General features: G+C 34.9%; 2 protein-coding genes across 2 annotated transcripts; one reads left to right on the top strand and one right to left on the bottom strand.

The window, feature by feature from the left end:
• Positions 1-312: 312 nt before the first annotated feature.
• On the top strand, positions 313-10,511 carry LOC113236603 (signal recognition particle subunit SRP72). Its single transcript, XM_026472753.1, has 13 exons — positions 313-444; positions 878-1,112; positions 1,804-1,948; positions 2,394-2,584; positions 2,903-3,040; positions 4,538-4,670; positions 6,024-6,203; positions 7,340-7,498; positions 7,640-7,855; positions 7,990-8,087; positions 9,729-9,830; positions 10,153-10,257; positions 10,334-10,511. Exons 1-13 carry the CDS (start codon positions 342-344, stop codon positions 10,470-10,472), a joined length of 1,944 nt encoding a protein of 647 aa, XP_026328538.1. The 5' UTR covers positions 313-341; the 3' UTR covers positions 10,473-10,511.
• Positions 10,512-10,736: 225 nt separating this feature from the next.
• Positions 10,737-12,585, bottom strand: LOC113236889 (probable rRNA-processing protein EBP2 homolog). The gene is made up of 5 exons (XM_026473100.1): positions 12,454-12,585; positions 12,154-12,374; positions 11,541-11,699; positions 11,279-11,426; positions 10,737-11,102 (listed from the first exon to the last, which is right to left on the bottom strand). Exons 1-5 carry the CDS (start codon positions 12,505-12,507, stop codon positions 10,737-10,739), a joined length of 948 nt encoding a protein of 315 aa, XP_026328885.1. The 5' UTR covers positions 12,508-12,585.
• Between the last annotated feature and the right edge of the window lie 31 nt (positions 12,586-12,616).

Below are 12,616 nucleotides of genomic sequence, written 5' to 3'. Positions count from 1 at the left end.
ACGTAAAAAAAGCTAAATAAATAGAGCGCATTTTGCACAAAGGTCAATGATAGTTAAATTATAATAATGTTATGTACATCGAATTTCTAGCCTTTGTGTACACACCTGTACCAAATAAGAGACCTTTTTTCAAATCAGCTTCTCAATATTTTAGAAGTGGATAGGTGGAAAAATTGTATTGGATAAGTGGGCAGTGCTGATAATTATAAGAAATAACAACAAAGGTATCATGACATGACATTAAATTAATAGTAAATCTGCGACTATTTAGAAAGCGCAACAATTAAACGTAATGATTATGACGTGACTTGACGTCAGTCAAAGTTGTGAGTTGTCAAAAAATGTCAGCCAACAAGGAAAATAACCTTGTCCAAGCATATATCGAATTAAATAAGTTTTGCCAAAGTGGTGATTATGATCGAGCGTTAAAAGCCACGGGGAAAAGTATGTAGTATCAATTACAATAATTTTCTTTAAGATTTTCTTACAACATTTTCCTTTTGAAAGTAGTACTTCTGGTTTGACTTTTACCCATATTTAATCAGAGTTTTCTTTCGTTAATAGATCGTATCCTTATGTCTATTTCTATTTGTTTACTTTGTAACGTAATTATACAGCCATCTTCAATGTTAGTTGATAATTTATGAAAAATAAATAGGTTAGTCCACAGATACAAAAATAATTAATGCACGAGTTCTAAGTAGGTATGTACACCTGTAATAAAATTTGTTGTCAACCGCATCATGTCCTTTTATTATGAAGTAGGTAGGATTAACACAATATATATATATATATATATATATATATATATATATATAAACCTTATATATAAAACTTGAATCAATAGTCCGTGATCACAACTTTTTATAATTTTCAGTTCTCCAAATAGCTCCTAATGAGCAAAAGGCATTTCACTGCAAAGTGGTATGTTTCCTCCAACTCCATAACTTCAAGGAGGCACTAGCAGTGCTCTGTAACCCTAAAAATGCTGGACTGTCTGTAGATTTGCACTTTGAAAAAGCATACACTCAATACAGGCTCAATTGTCCTAAAGAGGCATTACAGACTGTGGATAATGCACCAGAGCTGACAACTGCTTTGAAAGAGTTAAGGTAATACTTTAAAAGGATGTCACCTTTTTTATTCTCGGGCCTCTCCCATTGCACAGATAAAAGTTCATTTTGTCTTTGTGAGAAGCATCAAAATTACTTGAAAGTGTAACAGTTTTATTATAAATCGGTTTTTGGCATTACAGATATTTAAGTTTAGGTTAAGTTGAAATATCGGTACATTGCTTATAGTACACACGTATTTTCACATTGTATGTATCTGCCCAACTCTTTATTATTTCTTTAATTAATTAATTGTGAATTTGTACAAAATTCGGCATAATAATATATATATAAATTAATTAATATTTACAATAAAGGCAGCATACTCTTGTGTTCAAGTAGTTTTCAGTCGAAGCTAAATATAGTGCATTTCGTTAAGTTTCCAGTAGAAGCTGAATAATTGGTGTTTTTGGGTCCTTAAATTGCTGCAAGCAAAATTAGGCAGTACTGCAATGACGTTACAATTTAAATTAAATGTTTTAGATTTTTAAAATTTTGTTACATGTCACTTTGTATCGGTTAAATTCAGACATTTTTTCGTTGTTTTTGTATTAGACCCGATGTCCATTTGTTGGTAGGTCAATGATTAATATTATTACGAGAGAAAAAAATTACATAAATGAACAAATGACAGCGAAAGTAATGTTTTCCTTGAGAAAAACCACTCATAATTCCTTCTTTCACAATCTAGGGCTCAAATTTTATACCGTTTAGAGCAGTACCAAGACTGCTACAACCTGTACAGAGACATTGTAAAGAACACCACAGATGAATATGAAGATGAGAGAAAAGCTAATATGGCTGCTGTGGTTGCCAACCTTGCTGCTCTTAACCCTGTAAGTGTTTAAGGCATTTGTCTTTTGGAAATAGAATACAAATGTCACTTGGTCGTCTCTATGTTTCCTGTGTGGGATTGTTTTAGAGTTTTTTGTAATTCATAAAAAAATTATCGAGTTCTTTTTTGTGGTAATTTTCAATGATGCTGCTTTTTTATATATACAACTATTATGTAGTTCATTGCAAATATCCATATATTTCGCATGCTATGGTCTGATCAATTTATAGTACAGCCAACAGAATTACAGAATTATGAGATTGTATTAGTTCTGTTTGTTTTTTTATGTTGGTGCAGCCGCGAGTTTCATACGCTTCTTAGAGGCAATATCGGCTTACATGTAGAGTCTTCTGTCTCTCTTAGCTTGAGATTATACATGCTTGTTGAACCACAAACACAAGAGTAATAATAATATGCTTATTGTAAACTGTATTGTGCTTCTACAGAATTCTGATCTTCCACAATTTGGCGAGAACACCTACGAACTAGCATACAATGCAGGATCAACACTAGCTATGCGTGGCAAGTACAATGATGCAATGCCTGTATTAAAACGGGCTGAGCAGGCATGCTCAGAAAGTGTGTTGGAGGATGGTGGCACTGAGGAGGAGGCCAGAGAAGAGGCAGCCATTATCAGGTAACAATGATTATATGACAGGATGGCTGGAGACCCTCACCGAAGGCGACAATGAGGTGGATTATGGTCTAACATCCTCTTATTACAAGAGACTAGTGAAAGTTATAAAGGTACAGGTTGATAATGAAATGAAGTGAGAAATAGAACAATTGAATTTATTTTGGATATTGCCAAATAATGAAAAATGTGATATCCATGGTCACCATATTGCATTTAAACATATTTTCCACTGATTAAGTACTGCTGTACACCAGAAATCAGATAATAGGATCTTATTGTTAATGTAATAAAAAATTGTCGTAAATACTCTTATTTCAGAGTGCAGCAGGCATTCTGCCTACAGCAAATGGGCAAAGAAAAAGAGGCAGCAGGAGTCTACCAAAATGTGTTAAAAGACAAACCAAGCGATCAGGCCCTGGTTGCCATCGCTAGTAATAACCTGGTTGTTATCAATAGGTAGTTCACAATTTTTGTGTTTTGTGGTTCGTAATAACATGGGGAAATAAGGGAAGGGGTTCGGCTGACACACAATTGACATATGCAAACCTATTACAAACATAAATTATTACATCAGCCTGTTACACCACATATCAACTATTACACTTCCAACCATTTTGTAAATAGACAGGGTTATTTTTTAAATATTAACAACCTCGCATGACTATATCGACAGCCCCACCAAATAGACATATAAAAGAAAAACTGCAACTTTCCAGGAGTTATTAAAAACTTAAAAAGTAATATTACTCTCTGGGATTGTTGTATATACTTGAAAACGTTACGAGTATATCTTGTATTAAAATATGAAACACGAAAATATTGATAGTTTATCAGAAATTTCCAAAAAAACCTTTGTCGGCTATTCCCTTGTTGTGTTTACACTTTTATTTGTGGGAAAACTTATATATTTACTTTAAAATAATAATAATAATGACGCACACACTCGACATAGCCCCGCACTACAGGGTCTCCCCTGTGTCGCAAGTGCCACGGACACACACATAGACAATCAAAAATTACACCCAAACTCACGAGAGAAATAAATGTAGGCCATACAAATGTCTCTCCCGGCCCGGGAATCGAACCTAGGACCTCTGCGTGGCAGTTGGGCATGGTAACCGTTGGGTCAAGGAGGCAGTTTGAAAATGTAACATAACATTACTCTGTTTTACTATAGATATTAAGATTTGTCAATGCGATTATATAGTTATGCATGGTTATTCTAGTAATTGGTCATAAATTTTAAACGTGCAAAAATGCATTACAATTTTTAATATTAAATATTTCCACAAACAATATTACAAAGTTAGTTTGTTATAAACATGCAAGAGTAGATACTGTGCAAAATACACAGTTGCAATATTCGTGCGATATTGTTGATTTTATTTTCCGTAGAATAAACATTGGAGACCTAATTATGTAATTAATTAGAAAATAAAACTGAAAAAAAAGTGAGTTGTATTTTGAGCGGGAAAATCCAAAAATACAAAAGAAATATTACGGTAAAAGTTTTTACACGTTAATTCGTTGGGGCCGTCGATATCTCTAACATCATAGACAACTACTTTTGTTCCCTGATTTATAATAATTCATCAGATTGTGCTTTCGTACAAAAATTAATAGATCCCTCTAAACGGTAACAACTTTGTGTGCAGGACGAAGGTAGGAATCATTCTACCAAGTATAGATCTAAAAAGTGTCAGATAGTACAGAGTCAAGAGCACGTCAAGCTTTACACTTGTCCAAAGACAAAGTGTAAAGCTGGAACGAAGTCTTAAAAGTTTATTTTTGGTAAATTTGTTATGTTTCATAAGTCATGGAACAAAAGTTGTTGTTAGTAATATAGTCCTGTGAGGTTATTAGTATTCTATAAATAACCCTGTATAACCGTAATTGACAGTGAATATTTGTCGCTTGTTGAGCTTAGGAATCTAAAATATATCTTATTTCTAGGGATACAAACGTATTCGACTCGCGCAAACGCATGAAAGCTGCGTCCGCTGACGGTCTCGAGCATAAACTGAATTCTCGGCAACGCGCTGCCATTACTTACAACCAGGCCATACTTGCTATTTATTCTAATCAGGTAAGACAATTAATACTAAAGAAAATCTCCGCTATGTCAATTTTGTAACAAATCGAAAGATATGCTGCACTTGATGAAATGTGACCACAGAATGGCTATGAATGACTAATTTCGACTGAAAAATTACAATGTTAAGTCTGTACTTAAGAGGTACATTTATCCTCTGATAAATGTACCTCTTGGCGAATAGGACTAAGACCGTACGTACTATTATTCGACGTCCCTACCAGGACCCTTCAGCGCCTACTGGGACCACTCTGGGAAACTTTGATCTTTATTAACGCCTCATTGTCACAGCACTCAATAAAAACTGGATTAAAAAATAAATATGTGTTATTAGATTCTTATTATAAACACACAATATCATGTCAATCCATTGGTATATACAAGTGTAACAAAAGTCATATTTGAGAATATGACAGTGTTCAGGTTAAGAATGTATGGAAAGTTTAAACAATTTATTTCGAATAACATTTATTTTATGACAGGAATTGTAGTGTGTGTGATAAGTGTCATGGGCAGCTTTATTGCTACACCCGGTATAGGTACACAGCTTTATAATTCAATGGGCAAAACGATAATATCAACGTCACCAATACCGCACGTTTTACCTAGCTTGGATGCAAGTCTTGTACCATATATAACATTTCTTTCACATTCCCATTAGTCGTGACGATGGATAGTCGTGCAATTTAAAGTGTCATGGCTTGTACATTTAAATGAAGTTGTTCACATATAGTACAACACGATTAACTATCGTTCACGACTGTTTTAACGTTACGACGACAGACTATCGTGACTATGGGAACAGCTAAAACGACAGTCTTCAGACGATAAATAAAACGTCACGATAAAAATGTGACGACAGATAATGAGTGCTTCAAACGATTCTGTCGTGCAAACGACAATTAAAGATAAATAAATTGTCGTCACGATATAGTGGGAAAAGCTAGATACGACAGGTGCTCAGCGATAAAATAACGTCCACGACATAGTCACGACAGGTTGTCGTAATATGGGAACAGGCTAGACGCGACAGTCGTCTAACGATAAATAAAACAACACAACATAATGAGAACGCGCCCTCGCGTTAATACAACAATCGTATTCTTGTTTAATTTTCGACTTAATTTAAATTTTTTATTGTTTCCTTTTACATGAATTCGTCCTTTCCTACTAATTTGGCGACTTATTTATACTGGTGTCTTTTGTAGCCTGGTATATAACACAGTTGTTCTTTACGCTATTACATCTATAGTTCTTGTATTAAAGGCCAATATACATAATTATATATACATACAGTAATTTATCAATGTATTATTAAACAGTAATATTATATTTGAATATTTTCAGCCTGATTTCTGCAAGCAATGTTGTGTGAAATTAGTCCGGGAGTTCAGCCAAGAACAACGCGCGGCTCTTGTGGAAGCCGCCTCCCTTGCGAAGGACGGCAAGCGACAACAGGCTGTGACGCTGCTTATGAAGCATGGTGGCATTTTGACTCTCGCTGCTGCACAAGTCTTACTAGCTCAGGTTTGTACGGATCCGTTCCAAAAAAGTAGACTAAATATTGAAAGTGAAATAACAAATTCAACGGAAAAGTTGATACTGACTTTTGTCCCCGGTGAGCCCACCCAGGTGTGGGAACCACGAAATGATGAAAGGCCTAATCTGCATGAGTATTGATTTTGTTGTATTAATAATTATAACAGACTAGTGGAGTAATTTTACAATAATTATTTGAATATCATGGTGGTAAAACATAATATTCTATAAAAATGAATATAACAATAATAATAATAATACTTTCTATTCATCATCATGGTAGGTAAGTACATAACAGTATTGGCACAGTTTTGATGTATAATTTTTGAAAGTTTCGCTATGGTGCACCATTTGGTATGCGAATATAACAAACATAATTACCGACATAAAATGTCTTTATTTTTTTATTTACGTTCACTTAAACATAGTTTACAGCAAGTTTGCATGGCAAAATAACTGCTTTCGACATTGACAGTATAAAATAAAGAAAAATATTTAAAGTATTACATATTTATAGGTATGTTACAAATGTTAAATAACTACTTCCGTGGCCGAACAGTTACCATGCTGACCTGACACGCAGAGGTCCCGAAATATTTGTATGAGTTTTAGTGTAATTTGGTATTGTGTATGAATGTCAGATTTAATAATTCTTATCACTATAATACAGCGGTATCTCACGCCAGTCTCTGATAACTGCATAGGTACCGGCTGAAGCTTCACACCTATAGATTTCTTACAAGTCCCGCTTACGACGTTTTTTATCGCTGCTGTAAAAACCCAATACAAAAAGATCTGTTACACACTTAGAGTAAACACTGCTGACTGAATCTATTGCTCAGTTGGTAGAGCGATGGTCCTAGTTTGACATACAGACCCAGGTTGGAATCCTGTTAGTTCGAAAGAATTTTTCGTTGTGTTCGATCTTTGTAATAATAATTAAATCTGCATAAAGTCGTGTAAAAATGTTCTGGGTCGGTGAACGCTGATAACATGTTAGTTGACAAGATGGCCAATGTAATTCCCAACCTTGACTAGCTAATAATAAGTATACTTTTTCGTATTTCTGAAATAATTTCATGCATAACTTTAGCGTATTAATAAAACAACTTAATGTGTTTCAGGGTGATCGCAAAGCAGCAATAAAGCTTCTTGAAGAAAGTGAGTTCAAATACAAGCCAGCTGTTATTGGTGTGTTATGTACTTTGCTGTGTGCTGACAACGAATATGAGAAGGCATCTCGGTTATTCACTGAAGTTTACGAGCACTATAAGAAGGACGAGGTAAAATTAATATTTAACAGTAGAAATACTTTTTTTTTCAATAAAGGCACTAGAATACTTTGTGCCAACGTCATAGTAAAAGATTAGGGAACGTTGTTTTTTCTTTAATTTTTAAATAAATTTCGTATTTATTATTCTCAGCGCTTCACAGCCCTGCGCACAGTGTGGCGAGCAGCGGCTGAAATCCACCAGCGCGCAGGCAACACAAAAGCTGCCGCTGCTGCGCACGAGGCCCTCGCGAAGGCGGCACCCGAAGATAAGAAGAGCTTAGCTCGACTTGTGAAAGCCTTAGCAGCCGCTGACCCGCAGAGAGCTAAACAATTGGCTAAAAGTTTGCCTCCCGTTGACCAGTTAGAGGTGATTTTTGCTTTTTACGCTAGATATAGAAAACCACCAATGAAAATACTTGCATACCTGATTGGAATCTTTCAACCTGTAATGCCGAAAACCCTGTTCACAATACAGTTAATGAAAACAAATTTTGATTCCAGGGAAAAATCGACATAGATGCTTTAGAGTCATCTAAATGGATGATGGGTGCCAAAGTTGTCAAAAAAACTGTTCAAAGCAAGCAAGAACAGTCACCTGGGTAAGTAACTAACTAATTTAAACTTCCGTCAATATAACGACGATCTCGGTGGGCCAAATTTGCTTTGTGAGCGCTGGATAAGCACGTCCTAGGTTCGATTTCCAGTAGTACAAATTTGGAAAATCATCGTTTCTAAATTAGCTCTGGTCTGGTCCCGGAACACCCAGTGCTTGTGAGTAAGTGTACAATAAACCTTCAATATGTATGTATGCCTAATGTTTGAATGGTGAAACAGTGAAAGTATACTTATTTTGTCACTAGTTATGAGTTAAATAAATCTTGACGTTAATTTATCATTTCCCCAAGTTATTTAGCTACTGGGAACCGAATCCGAGATCTTGTTCTCATAATTTCGTATTCTGTAGTACTTTCATCACTTTAACAGCACATAAACCGCAATAAACTGTGTCTATGCATAAAAAATGTATACCGGTACCTTTATAGTTATTATTACTAAACAGTGTAATGAAAAGGAAAAATAACTTTGTGATGTTCACAAACAAATTTTAAAAATGCACTCACTATTTTTCTGTTAATTTCTAATTTATTAGAATCAGGCGCATTGTTTGTATTCATAAATACAATAGGCATCACAAGCATTGTTGCACCAATATACAGGCCAGGCCCTGGAGATCTGCTCTCGATCTCGAGTATTGCTTATTTGGCAGTAATTGTTTCGGAGGGAGATCGAGAGTAGACCCCCTGTACTCACGTTTTCTATCCGAAACAATTACTGTCAAATAAATAATACTCAACTAAAAGAAGCATGATGCGAATAAAACTTCACATTTCACATGGTCTTTTGGTTCAGTCGAGTAATGATTTCCAACACCCTTGACTGGCCCTTACATCAATTACTGCTCTGCGATTTCTACTGGCATCGCAGAGCGGTGATTGATGTTTTAAGACTACAATACAAAAGTAACACAGCTATCAGTGTGTGTATCTAACAAATTACGGATTCGAATTATCTGAAATAAATAAACGATTATTATTATTACTTATTTGACAGTAATTATTTCGGACAGATGTCGGACGGAGAATGAGGGTAGACCAGGGTTATTTGTAAAACATCAACAATCTAGCTGGACTATTACCAACGACTTAAACAACAACTTTTGTTCCCACGACTTTTCATAATTCATTAGGTTTTACTTTCATTCAAAAATATAAATGTTTAAATTGATAGCACTAAACCATAGGTTCCCAAATTATTTGGCTCATCGCCCACTTAGGTAAGTAAAAAAATTTTAACGCCCACCACCACAAAATAATTGAAAACACATATTTTTCTATTAACTTAACACAAAAAACCAGACGGAAAAAGTAATTGTATATTTTTAGTGTATTTAGATAATTCAGGTTTTTATTTTCAAATGCGGTAGCACTCCCCGGACAGCATCAACTCCCTCCAATTGCTTCTGAGACCCCTACTTTTAGGATTCTTCAGCGCCCACTGGGGGGTAGAGACCACTTTAGGAAACTATGCTCTAAACATTGATAACCACTTCTGTGAAACTGTTCCAACGAACAACTTTTAGGTACAACAAAAGTATTGTCATAATGATTAATTTGTCATGTGAATTTATAGCTTAGTGCTATTAACTTACTGTTTAATGTTTCTTAAAAAATTATTTACAGAACACCTGGTTCAGAATTGCTGCAAAAATCGAAGCCGAAACGCAAGCGTAAAACAAAAATACCTCCTAATGCTGACCTTTCCAAGACTCCCGATCCAGAAAGGTAAATTAGAAGATACCTGTATCTCGACATTGAGATAAAGCATTAAACAAAAGTTTGATGATGACTGTAAATAATAAACTTATCAGGCCATCTAGTGTGTCATTATAATTTCTTAAAAGATAGGACAGATCGGAAGATGAGGAAGATAAGTAAGATCGATGACATAGGCTAGGTGAAAGGTAAATATGATGTAGTAAAAAGAGATACAAGACACAGTTTGCAATATATACAAGCTTAATTTACAATTTACATAAAAATTTTTAAAAAGCCACACTAATATTGTTGAAGATTAATAATATTCTTGATTTTTGGATGGTTACAGATGGCTACCTAAATACGAACGTACGGCGTACAGGAAGAGACGCGGCGTGCGGCGTGACGTCATTAAAGGCAGCCAGGGCATGTCCACTAATGCCACTGACCAATAGTAAGTTTAAAACAATGAAAGAAGAAACAATTGTCAATAATCAAAGCATGACTAAAATATAACAAATTATTTCCAGTGATATGAGTAAGCAGCTACCGAGTGCTGCAACGCCGGCGGCAGCTGCGAAGAGTCCTCGCGTCGAGGCTAAATCCAGCGAGAGCGCTTGGCAAAGAAAACAGCAGCAGAAGAAAAAAGGAAAAGGTCGAAAATGGTAAATGTACCCTTGAAGAAGTATAGAGGAATAAATGTTTTATATATCCTAGATTTTGTTTATTTTTCATATTCCTACTAAAGTTAGAAGAACAACAAAATATTTTTTACACTTCGTGTTTTAAATACGCGATAGTACTGAAACTTGATGGTCACATTCCAACAACAAATTTTCTTTCTGTAATGAATCTATAACAAATTAATAATTAAAAAGAACATAAGGAATTTGTATTATCATTTATTATTATTAAAAATTACCATCACCACACTTATCTCTTTGCATTCTTCCTTTTAGACTTCCCAGGTCTTTGATTCTTCTTGCCTTTAGGCTTAAAGCTACTCCTAGGATTAAATGGTTTCTTTTTAGCTGAACTGTTGAATCCATCCATCTGATTTGTAGACTCTCTAGTATTTAATTTGGATCCTTTCTTTTTACCCCCAAAACCAAACTTTTTGTCCTTATGAGAGCGTTTCTTTGAAATTTTCTTATTAAGATGTCCACCCTTTTGGTTAGGGTTCCTTTGATCTTTTTTGTCTTCAAGGAAATCTAAATCAGATGATTTTCCTTTCCTAACACGTTTTAATTGTTCTAATATTTGTTTCTTTTCAGCAACTTGTTTCAGCTTTGCATCAATCTGTAAACAAAATATGTTACTAAACTGATAAACATATAAATGCTTTTAACAAAGCAGGGAGTTAAAAGTCTAAATAACTTGCTAAGCTTGCTTGCTTGCTTGTAAGCTTGCTACAATAGATAAAATATGACTCACCAAAGGACATTATATTTTATATGCATCATCAATTAACATACCTGCACTCTTTTAGCAATTTTCTTTTGCTCCCTGAGCTGGCGCACTTTTTCTGTGCGTGCCTGGGCTGCTTGCTTAGCCAGCAAGTTCTTGCGCACCTTCTGCATATGCTCATCAGTCTTTGCCATTTCCGCAAAGAAGTCGTCTGGCCTGAGGAATAATAAGACATGGTATTTTATAGTTTCAGTTAATAACAGAATAAAGTTAGTAAGTTTTTACTAACTTTATTCTGTTATTAACTTATCACTTAAAAGATTTCAATACCTCCTTGTAGGAACACCAAGCTCCTTCAGTCTCTTAATGCCCTCAACAACAGCAGCTTGCGCCTGACGGTGGATCAGATTCTCCCGTTTGAACTCATTCAATACTGGATCCTGTGCAGGATCATATATGTGACTGCCTTTGCTGTTTTCCTTTATATTTCTAGAACATTGAATAATTCATATATATAATATATATATATATAATATATATTGGTGCAGAGTCAAAGCATATACATATATATAATATATATATATATGCTTTAACTCTACACCAGTGACTTGAGCTTACATACCTACTTAAATTTGCTTAAAAAGAAATATAGGAGGTTATACACCGCACAATTTTTTTTACAATTCATTATAATGAAAGGGAGATACCAAGTGGCTCATATGTTGATGCACCTTTATCAGGGGGTCTACTCTCAATCTCCGTCTGACATCCGTCCGAAACAATTACTGTCAAATAAGTAATATTCGACAAAATTAAAAGACAAGTATCAAGTATGAAGCTTCAGTCGCATCACGCGTCTTTTCATTTGGTCAAGTATTGCTTATTTGGCAGTAATTGTTTCGGACGGAGATCGAGAGTAGACGTGGTGTATAAATGTACTTACTTCTGTCTCTGTGTTGTTTCTTCTAATTGTAGAGCCACGTCTGGTGCCATAGGCGCAACAGTGGTCACTAAATCTAAAGTTTCAACCCATGGTAATTTCAGTTTAAACTCTTTCAGTTTTGCCTTCAAATCGGCTACATTATTTACATACTTTTTCTCTACTTTCTCGATTTCTTCATTAAGACCCGGTTTAAGTAATCCTTTAGCAAAGGCTTCTTGTAACTGTAAAAATTTTTATTTTTTAATTTTTTATGCCGACCACTTTGCAAAATTTACATATGGATGGACATTCGTGGCTTACCTCTTCATCAGAATCCAATTCTGTATCACTATCATTTAACACAAAATCAGTCATTTTTTAAATCAAAGAGCTTAGTAAAACCAATGCAAAAACTCAAGAAAATATAACCTTAAAAATAAGCGCATGCTTGACAGCTATTTATTTTTTACCCGGGAACTTTTTT

This window comes from Hyposmocoma kahamanoa, unplaced genomic scaffold, assembly GCF_003589595.1.
Source record: "Hyposmocoma kahamanoa isolate Upper Pololo Valley unplaced genomic scaffold, ASM358959v1 92, whole genome shotgun sequence".
In the NCBI taxonomy this organism is placed as follows: Eukaryota; Metazoa; Arthropoda; class Insecta; order Lepidoptera; family Cosmopterigidae; genus Hyposmocoma; species Hyposmocoma kahamanoa.
The sequence above is the reverse complement of the archived record's forward strand: the minus strand, read 5'-3'. Positions and strand labels throughout refer to the sequence as shown.